General features: G+C 45.0%; 1 protein-coding gene across 3 annotated transcripts in view; it reads right to left on the bottom strand.

Annotated features, from left to right (window-relative positions):
* Nucleotides 1-1220: 1220 nt before the first annotated feature.
* NSRP1 (nuclear speckle splicing regulatory protein 1) overlaps nucleotides 1221-19241 on the bottom strand; it is an 18674-nt gene continuing 653 nt past the window's right edge. For 2 of the 3 annotated variants that reach the window (XM_042442661.1, XM_042442662.1), the window contains exons 2-7: nucleotides 18151-18232; nucleotides 7779-7835; nucleotides 6317-6448; nucleotides 5129-5336; nucleotides 4199-4307; nucleotides 1221-2632 (exon numbers count right to left, since the gene is read on the bottom strand). In XM_042442661.1, coding sequence (XP_042298595.1) covers nucleotides 1711-2632; nucleotides 4199-4307; nucleotides 5129-5336; nucleotides 6317-6448; nucleotides 7779-7835; nucleotides 18151-18232 — 1510 coding nt within the window. In that variant the 3' untranslated portion in view covers nucleotides 1221-1710. Of the gene's footprint in view, nucleotides 2633-4198; nucleotides 4308-5128; nucleotides 5339-6316; nucleotides 6449-7778; nucleotides 7836-18150; nucleotides 18233-19241 lie in introns of those variants that run through there. The other variant, XM_042442663.1, reaches the window with a different exon arrangement.

Genomic DNA, 19241 nt, shown 5'->3' with positions numbered 1-19241 from the left:
GTGGCTTCTGGACTCTTCAGACGCATGCATCATTGAAACACCATACCTCCACTGTGACTCGAAGCAGCTTTATTTTGGCTGTCTGTAACAGGCCAGGGTTTCTTTTTTAAGCCGTTACCTTTTGGTTCTCTGAGCAGGCCAATGTAGACACTGATAGTCTCCCAAACTCAACCCCGGCCCCCTTCGAAACTGTGCATGGACACACACCTATTATGGCCCAATGTGCAAAGAAGAAGAGGCCACTTCATTTGCAAGACAGTCTGCCTTGTTTTCAAGAGAAAAGCTGAAGACGAAGGAGGAAAGCTGAGTAGTATTTAAGACACGTCAGAAATAAGTGAGTGGCAACTGCCCCAAATAAAACTAAACAGGAAGCCCATCCTCTTACATCACCCAAGTTGTCGCCCTCCTTAAAATCTGAAGCCCACTCCATCAAAACACTTTAAAATCATCTACTAGGGGAAAACAGAGACAAGTCTACAAAACATTAGAAAAGCACATGTCTATTTCTGGAGCTGGCAAATACAGCGCCCTTGTCTCTATGGCTACAAGAAGACACAAACCTCCTTCTCGATGGTTTGCCGGGACGCGGGGTGAAAACACGAGATGCTCCAAGACAAGTGTTTTCTAAAGAACTGAAGCTTAATTCACACGAATCTACCTTGACAATACTTTTATCGTATGCAATGGACACCTGAAAAGCCAATAGTTGGAGATCTTGCAAGGAGAATTTGTCTCAGGCACCAGTGTCTTAATTTAAAGTAGTGCAACTAAAATGGCAACCAGTGGTGATCTGGCTTTTTCTCTTTCTCTTTTTAGATACTTTAAATTTCCCAAACCATTTTGGTGCTGATGCAGCCCATTAGAGAAGAAGGTTACAGGGAGGTGAGGTGGGAAAGAGCAGCACTTCCAAGCGTTTTGTTGAAAGTGTCTTACGAAAACATTCTCTTTGCCAGATTCCTGACTTGCCAAGCTTTAGAGGCAGGAGTGTCTTTTATGGCAGCTGGATAGTAATCCCCTGGCATTTCTAATTCATGGGGCCTGATCCAGAGTGCCTTTCCGCAAAGGGGCTGCGTGGGTGGACCTGACCCCGTCCAGCGGATGACTGATGCTGTTGATGCTCTCCCTATGTCCATGTTGACTTCATTTACTCGGCCTGATGGGCAGAAATAACGCAGCCCAGCTAAGATTTAGCATGGAGAGAAAACAGAGTCAAGCGTGACTTAAAATTCATCACTTTCTTTTTATTTCACCATTTCTGTACAGGAAGAAATAAGAAAAGCACAAACAGAGCCCCCTAGTTTTTAAAGTTCACTGTAGAACTAAACTGTGTTCTATCGCTTGTCTTAGTTGTGTCTTCCTGTTTGTCTTTCCTTTCTTGGTGGGATCTTGAGGAAACATCCACAGAGATGGTTATGCATAGGCCGTGGGGCTTAAGGTGTCATCGATCAAAGGAGGCTTACTGCATTCTCATACTCTGAAACAGAGTACAAACCCGCCTGTGTGCAGGAGGGCAGGGTGAGCTGGAGCAAGATGGCATAACTACCCTGTGTGGCAAGGTGACATCTCTCTACCTGTTTCACAGGAGCTCCTTTTCAAAGCTGTCTTAGAAATAAAGGCCCTCTTTGCTCCAAAGTGCAATCCCTGATGTCCTTCTGCTCTCGCCAGGGAACATGGGTCATCTCCTGAGGTGTTCTCTCCCTGAAAAGACCCCTAATCCTCCTCTTTCTCTATGTAAGCTTTGGTGCCAACCCGTGCCATCTGACGAGCCAGGTAGCGGTCCCTGGCTGACATGACCGTCTCCTCGTTGCTACGCTTGGCAAACTTGCTCTTCTGTTCTGGAGACTTCTCCGTCTGCCCTGCTCCCTCCTCCCCTGAGGGCTTGCCTTCCAATGCTGGTGATCTTTCTGACTCGGTTGAATTATCCTTCCCGCTCCTCTCACTGTGTTCCTGACCCTGATGGTCATCTCTTAGCAAAGACACCGGGCTCCTACTATTCCTCTCTTGCTGCTGTTTCTCCTCCCGGACTTCCTTTGCCCCTCTGTCTCCTTCCCTATTCTCATGTTGGTCTTTGTTGCCAGTGGGCCTTTCTTTCACTTGCTGCTCCCACTCGGAGTACTTGTCCTCTCTGTCCCTCTCTTTCTTCATCTGTCTGTCATAATCATCTCTCTCCTTCCTGTCCTTCCTCCTCTGCTTGTCCTCTTTTTCCTCCTGCCTCCTCTGATGCTCATCTGACCTTGGTAGCTCCTCTTTTCCACGGTCTCTCTGCTTTCTCTCACAATCTCTTTGCCCACCTTTTTCCCTTCTGGCTCCCTCCTCTCTCTCTTGGTGACTCACAGCCACCTTTGAGCGATGGCTCTTCTCCTCGCTGGATGACCCTGAGTCCCTTTGGCTCTTGCGACGCTTGGATCTGTCCTTGCTGTGATCCAACTGGCCTTGCCTGCTCTCCTTTCTATCGCTCGCTCTGCTCTCTCTGTCTACTTTAGCCCTCTTCTCATCATCACTGGTATCAATTTCCAAGTTGCTGTCTGCATCTGGGTTATCTTCTCCCTTCGTTGTTCTTGTCCTCCCATTTTGGCTTTCGCTCGTATTTCTGGAGTCACTGGGATGTTCGCTGGTTTTGTCTTCCTTTAACCTGGATGATGATGTTCATTTTTAATGAAACAAAACAGCTACAAATTCAGAATCATCTTGAATCCTGTCCTGTTTTCCAAAGCTTTCCCCCTGCTCTCCTGCCATGTGTAAAAATAACACTGCAATTTGTCATAAGGCTGCAATGGGCAGGAAATCATGTTTTTATTGTATTTATTTGATGCCCATGACTTCATTAATCTTAATCTTAATCATGTTCAAGGAAGACACATCACTGACTATCAGTGGTTAGAGACAAACAAAAGAGATGGTTGTGGCTTTCATGCTGGCTGGGGTGATAGTAACTGTGGTCTAACAACTGGGGAGGCACCTGGTTGGGAGAGGCTGCAACATTTTTTGCCTTTCAGTACAATCGCACCAATCGTTTTTCACTCACAGTAGCACTTTCAGCATATTAAAAACTGAACAGCACAGTTTTCAGGTAGAACATGGATCTCAGAAAGGTAACATAAAAATGAAGCAGGTTTAATAAAACAGCTGAAAACAGCACCAGTTGTGGTGTGTTTGCCTTCTCCGGTGTTGTGAGTGGAAGTGCGCATGCACATGCTGTGACTGTCAGGAAACCCAAATCTCAGAATACAGGCACTATTGCATTTTGCAAAGACCCAGTAGCATGCACAGAGCCCTAACTATTCTCAGGAATTAGTGATGTGTCAAAGGAGCCTGATGCTGCAGTGACTCAACTGGGGAGAAATGATATCACTGCAGCATTTCGTAAATGGTATTCCCATCAATGCTCCTCCGGTTTTTCAAAACCAGCTTACCAATTAAGAGCCGGTTTTGGCTAGAGGAACACAAACTCAGCTTCAGACCTGAAAAGCAACTGGTGGGGATGTTGTCATCATGTAGTTGGTCATCGGCTAACTCTGGAAACAAATGCACATATTCTTCCCCATGGGATACACAAAGCAAAGGATGGCAAAATCCCAAAGCTAGCTTTCCTCTAAAAGGCCCTATGGACAAAATTTATTGGAACAAATCGACTCCTTTGTTTTAGTTTTCTGTTTTAAAAAAGTGATGGATCACTCAAAAGCTCAACCTCTGCAAAGAGCGAGAGTAAGTAGCTAATGAGTAACGAAAAACAGTCAGAGAGGAGCACAGTTCTGTCCAATTAACAGTGTCTGAGAAAACAGGAAGGAGATGGCTTGGCTTGGAAACCTTCCAAACCTGAGATCGCTACGCTGCTTCAACTTTATTCTTACTGTGGCTACGATAATCCTTTTTAGGAATCATGTCACAACCCACAGGTAAACTAGTTTGCTCTTCACCAAACACACTATGTGCACATTGCAAAATCAGCATTTAGGTCCATCCTTGTTCAAGCAGGGACCTTGGCTACTGGGTTGATCTTAAGAGTGCCATCCCATTGCCGTGTGGTGCAAAAAACCTACCTACTATTTGGTTTTTCTTCCAGTTCTTCGCTAGGGGCTGGTAACTTAGGTAATACTCTGGTTCTATTCAAGTCCACTATAAACCAGGAGATCCTAGGAATACAACCCCAGGCAAAGGTGTATCCTCCTCCCATCTCCTTCCCACATTCCAAGTTTACCTGGCCTCACGAAGGCTGCATTTGGGCATTTCCTCTTCCCCTACTGTCTGGTTCAGTAGGTGTCTATAAAAACCACTCAGATCCTTCTGTTTGGTCACATCAAGGCATGCTAAACGAAAAAGCGGGAGAGGGGGAACAAACTGTTAACAAGAAAAACTATCTCGTTCAGGACGCAATTTAAGCCAGGATTCCTAGCCTAACACCCGTTTCAAAATGCTATGCTATTCAGTGCATGTTACACACTAAAAACTGGGTGCCTAAATATGACCCACAGACTGTATCCTGCATGGTTCCTACTATTTCCATGTGGCCCGCCATACTTGCTATTACTACATCCCTATGCCCAAATTTCTTGGAAGAAATGAATAATAAAAACTATAATAATGTTTGGAAAGACACAGGAAGTGCGCTCATGGTTCAAGTTACAGGAAGGCAGTCTCCTCAGCCATTGTTTTTAGAACATTACTGGGGCAGAGGAGGCAGAGAGAGGGAATGTGGCTTTCATAGCTATTTTAGTACCATAACTGGAGTGCCTTCAAGGCGGCATTTCAGAAATTTGGAGCAATTCTTGACCCATATGAGCCATGCAAAAAGGTGGACATCTTAAATATATATATCTTAAGGTGTACTCTGCAAGAGAGGTGCTGTGAAATAACTACTCTGGTTACTTTGAAATGGAAAATCTTGGTACCCATTTCCAAATCTGCCGTGGCCAAATACCTCTCTGCTTAGCCCACCTGACAGGAGGCATAAGAACGTGTCCTGAACCAATGAAATAAGGCCAGAAACACTTGCCATCTTCTTCTACAGGAGAAAAGGGAGCACAACTATCTTCCACGTTCTGGCTCATGGGTCTTTGCAACCTGACAATCCAGCCTATAACACCCTCAAGAAGAGAAGAAGAACGTTCTGCCCCCAGATTCATCTCACCTTCAATGGCTGCCTCCTTCTTCTCCCTTTCTTCCTCTTCTGCTCTTTCCTGCAGCTTCTTCTTATAGGCCGATGTTACAAAGGCTTCTTTGTCATCAAAGGCATCGCCTTCCATTTCACGTTCCTTTTGAATTTTCTTTTCCATTCTCTTCTCCTGCTCCTTCTTCCTCAGCTCAGCTGCCTTGAGTATATTTTGGATGTACTTGGGCTATACAAAGGAAGAAGGAGAAAGAGATCGAGATCGATTGTGACAGGAACCACTAAGAATGTTGTGGGATAATTTGGAAGCAGCTCATACTATTCCTCCACTGGCTTAAGTCCTTTCCGACTCATGTAGACCCAAAGGCAGGTCTGTCATGGGGTTTTCCTGGCAAGATTTGTTCAGAGGGGCTTTGGCCTTTGTCTTCCTCGCAGGTTGAGTGAGTCTGAGTTGCCCAAAGTCACCTAGTGAGTTTCCAAGGCTGAGCAAGGATTTGAATCCTGGTCTCAAGTCAGCCAATGCCCAAACCACTACACTACACTGGCTCTCACTTGACTATGATGCTACACATGAATCCTGGAGGCATATGGAGCACCTGAGAACTAGCACAGTTGCAGGACCAAACTGTGACCTCTACATGGGGGTCTCATCCCTGTGACAGTGAATGTCCCCCCAAGATTCAACATCAGGTCAGGGACGTTCCCCGTTATTCTTCGGAAGGCTGAGAAGCCAGCTTTTCCAGTGGTTACATAAGGTATGCAAGAAGTGGAAGTGGAAGCTGCAGAAGAGGCCACTGCAACTCTCTGAATTTTCATATAGATCTGTGAGACCGAGGTTCAAACCCCATCTCTGCCACGGGTGCAACGTTTGGTCTTTAGCAACCTACCTCTCAGCTCCGTATTGTTGAAATGGGAGCAGGGACACATCCCACAGGGCTGTTGTGAGGGTCAGCTCAACAAAGATTATACAATTTGTAAAAATAAAGCTGTCATTTGCGTGACAAATAGCAGCCCCCGCCTAAATATTCCATGATGTATTATGAGTAGCAACAGCTGACCTTAGATTCACTCTGGATGAAGCCTCCCTCCGGAGGCCCCACATCCCTCCTCCCACCTTGCGCCTCCCACTGCTGCAGGTTTTCAAGGCCCGACCGTCATCGGGAGCTAGAGAAGCACAGACAGACATCATGCTTGTTTCCAGGTATGGACCTTTTTTTCCCCTTTCCCTGCCAGGGTGCTGGCCTGACTTTCTGCCTTCTTCTGCTGTATGTCGTCATAAATATTGTCATATTCGTACACCGTGGAGTCCTCCGCCAGTGCCCTCTGGATCTCAAGCTTGGTCTGTAAAGTGTGAGAGAAGGAAAGAAAGAAAGAAATGTGACATTTTTGTTAGTTTTCCAAGAAGCTAGTCTTATCTATAATGTTCTCAAGATAAGACAGAAGCTACTAACAAGAGCATTTTGTTAAGAAAAATGTTTAGGGAGCTGGTACTATCTTTAGAGCAGAGAAGCCTTCTCCTCTCGACTGCCAATCGCCTGGTCTCTCTCCTTTCCCACAAGAACCAAAGTGCATCCGGTGGATGGCAGCCACAGCGCTATTATCTTTCATAACCATGCATCGCAGTCTCCAGGCCATCTTTGGCATCTGTAACCCAAAGGCACATTTTTCCTCTGACAGCCAGTTTCTTTATTCCACATCTGTTTTCCTTCAACCCCAGTTTAATCATGTACGGGGGCAATGGGAAAGACTGGACCGGTTTTGCCAGGATTCTGACAGGTTTTGCTTTATGGCAGTCTTACACTACAAATCCAAAACAAAAGTTGTGTAACAGAATTCATTCAGCGAATAGTCCCCTGCAGCTGAGGTCAGAGAAGGAGTCTGCCTCTCCCTCGGAGGGTTTTACAGTGCGGATGCTAAATTGGGCTCCGCGTTTTATGACGTTTTGTAAACTATAAGCAGATCTATGGCAACCCACTACACAGCTTGCTGTTGAGGTTTTGTTTTTTTAACAACACGGGTATAGCTAAAAGAAGCCCAAGAAAAACAGACTTCTCTAAAAGTGGAACAATCTATTACGCAAATAAAATCGTGGAAACTCAAAAGTGCAAACTCTAATGCAGGTTGTGCCATTTTTACTATGGAAGACGGTGAACTCAAATGGAGAGCCAAGAAAACAGAGTTGGTCTGTAAAGATATAGCACAAATCAATCTAAATGATCCAATAATAATGTACTGAGACATAAGCCTGATCATCCAAAGACATTACATTGATATCCTGTTAAAGGACATTACAAATATCTACCATGCCCTTCCCATACATTTAATCTTTGCTGCCCAAAAGTAGGGCCATTACAAACCATGCACTCTCACAGACATCATTGGTAACTCCAATGTCAAAAATGTGTTTATTGTTTCTGTGTTTCTAAACACATGCAATAAAGTAGCATAACAAGAGTGCAGTTCAGTGGAAGAGTAGGTTCTCTCCTCCTCAAATCTGGATGGTAGGGTCCTTGTTTTGTGGCAGTTGCTGCTGCTGTTCCTTTTTCAGGGCAAATTGCCACATACATGAAAATACAATAATGATAATGTGCATACAAATATACTGGCTCCGTTTCAAAGAGATCAGAGTGCAAGGGGCGCTCATGCACAAACAGACATGAGGAGAACTTACTTGTTTCATTGCTTGCTTTTTCAAGGCTTCTCGCTGAAGGCTCTCGCTCACCGAAGACTGTCAGGAAAAAAGACAAACCAAATTTGATTACTAACAGAAATGATATCCTTGTTTTAATCTAGCCCAGGATAGAACTTATAAGGGGGCAATCCTATGCTCGCTTTCCTGAAAGTTAAACTCAATGGGTAACGCTTTTGACATGCACAAGTTCCCATTGCAGGCTGCTATGTGTTTAGTTTCTAAACAATGAAAGGACAATAAATGAAAAATCACCAATCAGTTGCATCAATGGACGTAACCACAACCACCAACAACTGAAAAGGGTGAGCGTTAGCTGGACAAAGAAATGAGCCAACATCAAACCCTTCGTGCCAATAAGATACTAGAAGAGCAACTCAGCTCTCCCTGTAAACTTCATTACACTTCTCACATATGAAGTTCCAAAGCAAGTAGCGGAATGTAAGAGTAACTGCCAACCGCTTTCCCAGGTATTCCCATCTGCCTCCTTACTGACTTAACCAATACCGACCCCTCATCCTTTCTGCCCCAATTCTTCTTTCTTCTGCTGCTGCAACCCAGAGTTTATGGTCTCTACCTGAGGCCTTTTCTTCCTCTGTCAGGGAAAGATGATGTGGGAATACTTGGACTGTGTTGGAGCCTCCTTCTTTGGAGGTTGCTTCGATTGTATATTGCTGCATGGCAGAATGGGGTTGGAATGGATGGCCCATGTTGTCCGTCTCCCAACTCTACGATTCTATGCGCCCTATAACATGGAACGGCCTACCGCCAAACCAAATCTGTCCTTTTGGGATGGGATTGACTCTGAAAGAGGGGTAGTGGATGCTCTGCTCCAGAAGCAAAGGAAGACTCAGGAGGCAACAGGTCAGGGCCTTCTTGCAGATCAAGGTTGGAGAACGTCTACAGAACGCAGCCACCTCTTTTCCAACCAAGCGAAACACATGCGACCTCTCCTTCACTTTCTAGCCGCTTCCTATCTACGGATCGGTCCGCAGATTCCTGTGTTTGCCAAGCAGATGCAATTACAAAGAGCACTGCCGAACTTGTTTACAGACCATTAGCAATCAATATTCTTTCCCTCCCATCCAAATGACAGCGCAACATGAAAAATCTCTCTTTCTTAAATCATTTTGGCAGCCGGCGTGGTTTTCCAGTCCTTCCATGACTCATCTTGAGCAGCGAGAGAGTGAGCATGTGTCACCAGCACTTCATAATGCTTTAAAAACTAAATGGAAAACTAGCAGCAGGTAATGTGGAGCCTCCGCTCATGTCCAAATCGGCCGAGGGAAGCTGACTCACCATGACACTTTAAGAATTTAAAGTGACCTGCCAACAGACGCACCTTCCACTATCAATCCCCTTTTCCCCGATTTCCCTGCCGATGGCAATGAGCTCAACTGTCAGCAAAGGTTGTCAAGGGTCTGGAGCGCACTCCAGAGTTCACCCCTCTCCTTTTTATGAACCAACTGCTGACAGCTGCAAACATCTTCAGAAAGGAAAAGTCTGAGCAGCAATATGTTCCACCAAGACACACTGTCCTCCATCTCTACTCAGTCAATCCACTGTCCTGTACTCTATACCTAAATGCATCTATACCTGGAAACCCTGTTCCACAGCATATAAAAGAGAGACATTTTGCATAACAGACTGACACCAAACAAGCTGATGGATAGGATTGCTTCTTGGAGCACAGTTCCCTATATTCTGCCACACGGCAAAGTGACCAAGAAGCAAACAAGGAGGCTTGTTTTGTTAAGGGGTACTACTGCATTCTGTGGAACAAAGTATGGGGTGCCATTTGATGTCTCTGCCCACATCCATCCAGCCTCCCTCTCTAAATGAACCCTAACCTTTTGAGTCAAAGGTCTGTTACAGACTGCCAAAATAAAGCTTCATTGGGTCTCTTTGGAGGTATGCTGTTTAAATGATGCATGGGTCCTAAGAGTCCGGAAGTTGTGCCAAAGCCACACTCCATTCCTAAGCACTGGAGGGCAGCTTTGGTGCAGCTTCCGGATTCTTAGGACCCATGCATCATTTAAACAGCATACTTCCAAGGAGACCCAAAGCAGTTTTATTTTGGCAGTCTGTAACAGGCCATAGTCTCAGCTTTCCCATCCTTTGCTACTAGCCTTCCTTTTTAAGATGCTTGAACTCTGGTCCTTCGGCGTGCGCAGCAGGTGCTCTGACTGTTGACCTATGGACCTGCTCCTGTTACATGAATGAATGCAACCACAATCTGCCCATACACAGTTCTGCCAACATGAAAAAAAGCCCCCACAAAACTAGCACTGTATAAAGCGATCCTGTATCACCTTTGAGGCTAACTGAAAGAAAGGCGCTTTCCTAGACTTAGGTCTACTTTCTCCAATGCATCTGGATGCAAGTGGAAGGGAAGAAAGGCAAGGAGAGAAAAACACTGTTTGTGCATAAATCTTTTCCCTCCATCCCAATATTTCAAACTTGTAATAGCTTTCCCCAGGCCAGCCTGTAAACGGTGAGGGTGCTGGGGTCTGGAGATTACATAGACAATCAAAGTAATATAGAGGCCCTGGGTTTGGTGCAGAACATTTCTAAAGAGGTCCACCTGCCGTTTGTTTGGCTTGTGCGCCAGGAAAACAACGCCAAAGCAAACACCTCTTCCAGGCTTGATGGGTGACAATTTCCTGTTGTGCGGGGAGGATTGATGGATGGGAACTTCCTGTCCTTTCCTATTATTCTGACTTATCATCAGGCCGTTTATTAAAGAGCCTCACCAAGTCAGCAATCTGGGGCCGAATGTCTATTTGCCCACCGCTGCAGTCTTCTCTGGAGGCACAAAGCCTAGGCTCCTAATATCTCCCAGAGGAGAAAACGCTCTTTTAACACCAGGAAATTGGTTGGTCCCCAAAGGGAGAAGGACCGAAAAGGACGAGACCTGCAGAGTTTGGTCCCCAGGCTAAAAAATCTCTCCCAAAATACTGCTTTGTCCACTGCACTCTCTTTCTTTGAATGGACATCTTCTTCCATACACCTGGAACTGTTTTCAGGTAGCCTGCCAACCTTCTTGATTGAAAATGTCTTTTAAAAGAAATCAAATGAGATCTGAAGATAAAATTACTGGCCAGGGATTTCTGCGCCCTTTGGTCATGCTCAAAGAAGTTTGCACAGATATCCTCTGATATATTGGGGAGAGTCAAAACTAATACCCTTCTAGCAGGTAAAAAGAATATCCTGAATGCTTTCAGTCACATCAGATATAGCTGCTAGCTAGGAGCTGCTAGGAGTTCTGAGAAGGGTTGTTTAACTGGGTGTTTTATCCCACCTATTTTAGGCAAACACTAGATAGGATGGATAAATAAAACCCAAACAACTCAGTGCCAACAATAAAAACAGTGCAGTTGGCCCTTCGTATCCACAGATTCTTTATCCACGGATTTAACCATCCTCTGCGCGAAAGGGAATGTGGCTTGAAATGAATATGGAGAGAGTAAATGATCAATTTAGTGCCTGAATGTTAGAGTTGGGGCTACCAAATATCATGTAGTCCAACCCCCGAAATGGAGGAATCCACTGATCAATCACTCCTAAAAGATGCCCACCGAGCCTCTGTTTAAAGTCCTCCTAAGAACAATCCCTTCTCCCCCTGAGGCAGCCTATCCCACTGTTGAACAGCTCTTGAGTAAAGAAGTGTTGACACCTATTGTGTTGCGGTGTAGTGGTTTGAGCTATGAACTATGACTCTGGAAAACAGGGTTTGAATCCCTGCTCAGCCATGGCCCTGGGCAAGTTGGACTCTCTTAGTCTCAGAGGTGGGCTATGGCAAACATGCCAAGGAAACCCCTGAGGGTCATCCTAAGTCAGAAACGACTTGGAGGCACCTAACAACAAATGGTGTCACCTATCGGTCTTCTCTTCTTCAAGCTGAACATACTCCACCATTCCTCATAAAGCTTGCTTTCCAGACCATGGACCATCTTGGCTGCTTTTCCCCGAACGTGTTCCAGCTTCTCAGTCTCGTTTTTGAACTGTGGTGTCCAGAACCGGAGAAAGCAGTGCTCCAGGTGAGGTCTGACCAAAGCAGAACAGAGTGAGACAGTTATGTTGCTGCATGACAGCAAGTCGGTTTGGATGGCCCTTGGGGTCTCTTCCAACTGGATACGATGCGATTTTGTGGGGACTGTAATGGCCCACAGCCCTAACCAGTGCAGCCAGAGGTAATGGACATGGAAGCGGCAGCCCAACTATCTGGAATGACATCAGTTTCTCACTCCTTACGTTCCACACGTCTACCCCCATACCTTCAATATTCGCATTATTTCACATGCTCCGGGTCTAATGCTGCAATTGGTGCAGCCAGAGTGCATCAACACATACACTTGCCTTCTCCCAAAATGAATTTCAACACACAAGCTTTGTGACGGGACCCGAGAAGGACGAGAACGACTGCTTCTCGATGCAAGCAGGCTGAAAGGACACTCTTAATGAAACATGCATAGTTAACAGTTTGATTTTTTTTATTAAAAGAAAGGAACAAAAGTTGCCTATCTGCTGTATAATCGCCAGGGCCACATCAGGTGCGCAGGTTCACCGGCAGGGACTTTATTAGAGTTCAGTTATAAATATACCATCTTCAGACATGCACCGAGTACTTTCGGAAGATAAGGGAGCAGCCAGGAAATGAAACCCCTCCCAAACGCAGCTCCTTATCGTGAAAAGGGCCTAAAATTATTACTGAACTAATAAAGTAATTGTGTTTTTTAAAAAATGATCTCCCTCTCTCTCTCTTCCCTCCCTTTGGTTGATGATAAAAGGCGTTGGGGAGAATTAGGACTATGTGGGCTGTGAAAGAATATGGGAAGTTCTGTAGGATGCTCCCTCTCTGGCCCCTGCGCTTTGCACACAAAGGGCGAGAAGAGGCTGTCTGCCTCCTGAGTTAGGCTCTCTTTCCATACAAGAGAGCCTCCTGTTCAAGCCATCACTGTCAAGTTCTAATTTTGTTTCAAATGGCCAGCCACCTCACCTGTTGCCTAATCGCTAACAAGGCGGCCAATTTCTCTCTCTTCTCCTTCTCTGTTATCGGGATATAGGATTACAAGCGAGGAAATCCCCTCTTGCTTTTCACTGGGCAAGGAACAGGCCAGGATAACAGCCAGAAAATTTGGGAGTCGGGGAGAGAAGACTCTAAGGGCACGCTGAGAGGGTTGTGTAAGTCGATGCAAAACGGCAAGCACTTGTCATCATTTGTTGTAAGTCGATGCAAAACGGCAAGCACTTGTCATCATTAGTTGTTAACCACCCTTTGGGCTAGGCATCTCCAAACCCACCTGTCCTCCACGGCTCTGCTCAGGTCCTGCAAATTCATGCCCATGGCCTCCAGTCCATCCATCTGGCTTGCAGTCTTCCCCTCTTTCTAGTGCCCCTTACCACCTTTCCTAGCATTATTGTATTTGCTAATGAGCCATGCCTTCTCAGGATGTGGCCAAAGTATGACAGCCTCAGTTTAATCGTCTTGGCTTCCAGGGAGATTTCAGGCTTGGTCTGTCCCAGGACCCAAGTGCTTGTCCTTTTGGCCGTCCATAGTACCCTCCGCGCTCTCCTCCAGAAGTTGGTTTTCTTCCTATCTGTCTTCTTCATCATCCATCTCTCGCATCAGTACATGGGGATGGGGAATACAATGGTCTGGAGGATCCTGATCCTGATCAGTTGTGTATCTTTACTCTTTAGGATCTTGATGGACATCTGTCGGGGATGCTCTGATTTAGATTTCCTGCATGGCAGGGGGTCGGACTGGATGGCCCTTGCAGTCTCTTCCAACTCTATGATTTATTGGTTCTTCTAACCAGGTAATATTTGCCTTTCCGATTCAGTCCCTCTCATCTTCAAGTAAGACTGTCTTACTCTAAGACTCTAGAGAGCCACTGCCACTCTTTTCATGCCAAGTATATTCCTCATAAACTGAATTATGACCCTGGCCCTTAGCCTCTCTTACAGTGCAGTCCAAGCAATACATCCACAGACCCAGGCTGCTTTTGCGGCTCCTCGGCCCCCAAAGGAAACCTGACAAATAGACTTAGGGACATAAGAGGTCAGATGGCTGGCCCACTGAGGCCAGTGCTATACTGCGCTGACTGGCAGCATCTCTCCAGGGTTTCAGAGAAGATTCTTTCCCAGCTACACTTGGAGAAGCTGTCAGGGATCGAACCCAGGACCTTATGTGTGCAAACTTTGTAATAACGGCTTCTGTTAGATCTCAAATGATCTCTTGCGGGCCAAGGCAAACGGCCTCTACTCTATTCTCATTCTTCTCGATTTGTCTGCAGCCTTTGACACTGTTGATCACTGTCTCCTGGTCGATTTACTTTCTGACCTTGGGTTCGCCGACTCTGCTCTCGACTGGTTTAAATCTTACTTGTCAGATAGATCTTTTGCAGTGGTCACGGGTGGTCAGACTTCATCCTCTGTTCCGCTATCTGTCGGAGTTCCCCAGGGCTCTGTCTTGGGTCCCCTTCTGTTCTCTCTATACACACTAGGTAAACTCATCAGTTCTTTTGGTTTCTCCTATCATTTGTATGCCGACGACACTCAGCTGTATCTCTCCACCCCTGACCTTTCGACGGGGCTTGAACAGCAAGTTTCTTCTTGTCTGACTGCCATCTCTCAGTGGATGCGGCTTCGGCGCTTGAAGTTCAACATGTCTAAGACTGAGCTTCTCGTCTTTCCACCTAAACCCACCCTTCATTATTCCTTTTCTGTTTCTGTCGACGATACTTCTATTCAACCGGTTCATCAAGCCCGCAGTCTTGGCTTCATTTTTGACTCTTCTCTGTCATTTATTCCCCAGATCCAGGCCACCGCCAAGACCTGTAGATTCTTTCTCCACAACATTGCCAAGATCCGTCCATTCCTCTCAATCTCTACTGCCAAGACTCTAGTCCATGCCCTAGTGGTTTCGCGACTAGATTATTGTAACCTCCTTCTAACAGGGCTTCCTCTTTCACACCTCCATCCTTTAATATCTGTCCAGTGTTCAGCTGCCCGTATTGTCACATCCGCTCGCTGCTTTGACCATGTTTCTCCTCTTTTCTCCTCCCTTCATTGGCTCCCCTTCCCCTTTCGCATCCGGTACAAGCTTTTGTTACTGACTTTCAAAGCCCTCCATGGGTTGGCCCCTCCTTACTTATCTGACCTTCTTTCTCCTTACATTCCTACTCGCACCCTCCACTTTGGTAGTCAGGGTCTCTTGTCACAATGTAGGACTACCACTGCCCCCTCCCGAATTCGTCCCTTCTCGCTTGCTGCCCCTTACTCCTGGAACCTTCTTCCCCCACATGCACACCTCATCACTTCTCTACCCAGTTTCAAAACTGAATTAAAGACTATATTGTTTAGAGAAGCATTCCCAGAGGTGAGACCCTCTCTGACCCAGGAAGCCTCCTTCTAACCATCCATCAAGAAGCCAAGCCCTTCCTCCAGTCCATCTGCCTTGGTCCAGGCCTCGGAGGTGGAAAAGATCTGCTGGACCTGATCCTATTCCCCACCACCACTCCCTTCTCCTTTTGTGTCGTGTCTTTTAGATTGTAAGCCTGAGGGCAGGGAACCGTCTGACTAAAAAATTGATGTACAGCGCTGTGCAAACTTACAGCGCTTTATAAATAAAGGTTAATAATAATAATAATAATAATTCTGTTGTTGTTGAGTGTCTTCAAGTCATTTCCCACTTATGGCAACCCTAACACCAACCCATCATGGGGTTTCTCTTGGCAAGGTTTGTTTAGAGGTTTGCCATGGCCTTCCCCTGAAGCTGAGAGAGTGTGACCTGCTCACGGTCACCCAGTGGGTTTCCACAGTCAAGCAAGGAATCGAACCCGGGTCCCTGGAGACCTAATCCAATGCTCAAACCCCTTCACCATCCAAGTTATGGCTTTACTGTACTTTTATTAACACATTTGATTGCCAAGCAGAGAGAAAGGAACTATATGCACTTTTGTTGGTGAAAAGCTCTTCACAAATATTGGTGTTGTTCTGCTACACCATTTGAAAACTGTTCTCTCGCTTACAAAGAGCAAGAGGAATGGGTACACAGGCAAATAAAGGAGGTTTCCATGGTAGACAGCATCCTCTACTGGGGAAAAATATCTATACTCCATTAAAAATAATGATCATATAATAGCCAGGTAAGAACTTAACTCACAAACCCAGGATGCCAGTCTTCCCTACAGCTTAGAAAACAGCCTTTTTCTCCTTCTTTCAGGTGCAAGCTTTGGGTACAAAAGAGGTTTTTGGCCTGCGCATGTTCATATTTAGAAGAGCAACACTAATTTAGGAAAACTGTTCTTCAAAGTGCAAAAATATTCCGTATTACAACTGAAAGTAAGTAAAAGACATCCGCTGTCGTTCATGAGTGATACCAGGGTTGTCGTTTTTCCCTTGTAAACTGCCTTTCATGGAAACAGATGGCAGTTGAAATGTGTGGCGTAGCACAAGACTGTATATAATGTTCCTTTGCACAGCAAAATAACCAATTACCAAGGTAGCAAACAAGCCAAACATTATTGATGTAACAAAAGCTGGAAATGAGAGCATATATACATATGGTCACAAGGAGGGACACAGGGGACAAGAACAGAAATGGTTTTGGAAAGCCCCAGATTTGAGTACTTTTACTGTGGAAAAACTGTAGGGTTTTTTTAACTTTTAATGTGAAGAACTGTACCTGCATTGAACCCCATTTTGGGATTTGGGGAGAAAGACAGGATATATATATATATATATATATATATATATATATATAATAGGTGACCCTAAATGTGATAGCCTTATTATTGTGACTTCTGAGAGTGGAGGGTCCAATAGTATCTTTCTGTGTTTCTGAATAAGGTGCTACTGCTTATTGGCAAGGCTCTAGATCAAACTTTGGCTCTCCATGTATTTTGGACTTCAACTCCCAGAAGCCCCAGCCAGCTTGGCCAACCGCCAGGAATTCTGGGAGCTGAAGTCCAAAACATCCCATTGTTTGGGAACCTCTGCTCTAGACTATGGACCCTTTTCTGTAGAGCCAAATGTTGCGGTGGAAACAAAGAGATGACTCTAACCTGAGAAAGAGAGCTGCCCCACCTTCCTTTCTTCAGGCCCAATTTGGAAGAAATTGGTTTTGTCCATTCTTAATTATTCTTGATTAACCTACATCTGGCCCACTGGAGTGAATGTGCATTTCTGCCAGCAGGACTTGGACTGACTCTTCCTAAATGGCAGATGGAGGCCTTGTCTGACTCTAAGATAAAGTCAGTTCTCAGAAGTGAGTTTTTGTGAACTGTATTGGGGCTGCCTAGGAGTCTGATTTGTAATTGGTCGACCGTCCGAAGCCAAAGGGTGCTCAACAATGGCTATCCAACTTCTTTATTAATGACTGAATGACAGAATTGGGGGCATAGTTCTCCAATTTGAAGATGACACCAAATTAGGAGGAGTAGCTAATAATATTCCAGAGGACAGGATCAAAATTCAAAATGACCTGAATAGACTAGAAAGCTGGGCCAAAGCTAACAAAATGAAATTCAACACGGAGAAATGTAAGGTACTGCACTTGGGTAGAAAAAATGAAATGCAGAGATATAGGATGATGGAGGACACCTGGCTGAATGAAACTACGTGTGAAAGGGATCTTGGAGTCCAGACCACAAGTTGAACATGAGTGAACAGTGTGATGCGGCAGCTAAAAAGGCCAATGCAATTTTAGGCTGCCATCAATAGAAGTAAGTGTCTAGATGGAGGGAAGTAATAGTGCCACTCTATTCTGCATTGGTCAGACCCCACCTGGAATAATATTGTGTCCAGTTCTGGGCACCACAATTCAAAAAGGACATTGAGAAACTGGAGCCATGTGTCCAAAGGAGGGAGACTAAAATGGTGAAGGGTCTGGAAACCATGAAGACCTATGAGGAAGGACTTAGGGAGCTGGGGATGTTTAGCCTGGAGAAGAGAAGGTTAAGAGGGGATATGATGATCGCCCTGTTTAAGTATTTGAAGGGATGCCATATTGAGGAGGGAGGAAGCTTGTTTTCTGCTGCTCCAGAGAATAGGACACAATGGAGCAATGGATGCAAGCTGCAGGAAAAGAGATTCCTCCTCAACATTAGGAGGAACCAACTGAGAGTAAGGGCTGTTCGACAGAGGAACACACTCCTTCCTCAGAGTCTCCTTCCTTGGAGGTCTTTAAGCAGAGGCTGGATGGCCATCTGTCAAAATGGGGAGGCTTTGATGGAGAAGAACGGGGTTGGACTGGATCAGGACCCTTTTTGGGGTCTCTTCCAACTCTATGATTCTATGATACACGACCAATAGGACTAATGATCCCAACTATCCCAAGGAAACTGACCTCATCGTCAGAGTCATCCATAAAGACGGCATGTTTGACGAAGGTTTTCTGCTGCGCCTTCTTGGGAAATATCAGCCCGTATCTGCAGAGAGAACAACAAGGACAGATTTATGTGTGTTCAAGGGTTTTACCAACACTATTTCAGCTGAAAGGGGTGTGTGTGTGTGTGTGTGTAAATACACAAACATATAAGTAGGTGACACATACACAAAAGAGGGGCAACAGTGTGGCTCTGCCTATGTATATAGTTAGATAGAGAGGTGCAAATACACACTAACATATAATAATAAATAATAATAATAAACTGTTTATTTGTATCCTGCTTATCCTTTACAGATCTAAGCGGGTAACAACAAAGTACAACAAAGTACAACAATGTACAAATCTTACAAACAGTATAAATACATCGAAAACACAAGCCACGCAATAAGAGATTAAAAACGAGGGAGAAACTACAGAATTAAAACACAACAGCTAGCGTAAAGTGCAGGCGCAACAATACATCAGGGAGAGCGCAGATGCTACATTGTCTGGGGGAAAGCCACAAAAGAGGAGCAGGAGTGTGTTTATTTAGGTGTGTGTGTGTCTATACACACACAAACACATATACACAAAATGAAGGCCAACAACAACAACAGGGATAATATGTGTAGGGGTTTTAAGATGGTGCATGTGTGTGTGTATATATATGTGTGTGTGTGTGCGTGTGTGTACATATACACAAACATAGAGACAAAATAAAGGCAATCAACAACACAGAGACACACACATATATAGAGAGAGAGACAATATGTGTGAGGATTCTGAGATATGTGTGTGTGTGTGTATATATATATATATATATATATATATAATGTGTGTGTGTGTAGATATATACAAACACACATAAAGACAAAATAAAGGCAACCAACAGCACACACACATACACATATAGGGACAATATGTGTGAGGGTTTTGAGACATGTCTGTATATGTGTGTGTGTGTGTGTGTGTGTGTGTAGATATACACAAACACACATAAAGACAAAATAAAGGCAACCAACAGCACACACACATACACATATAGGGACAATATGTGTGAGGGTTTTGAG

This window comes from Sceloporus undulatus, chromosome 11, assembly GCF_019175285.1.
Source record: "Sceloporus undulatus isolate JIND9_A2432 ecotype Alabama chromosome 11, SceUnd_v1.1, whole genome shotgun sequence".
NCBI lineage: Eukaryota > Metazoa > Chordata > Lepidosauria > Squamata > Phrynosomatidae > Sceloporus > Sceloporus undulatus.
This window is presented reverse-complemented; position numbering and strand designations above follow the sequence as displayed.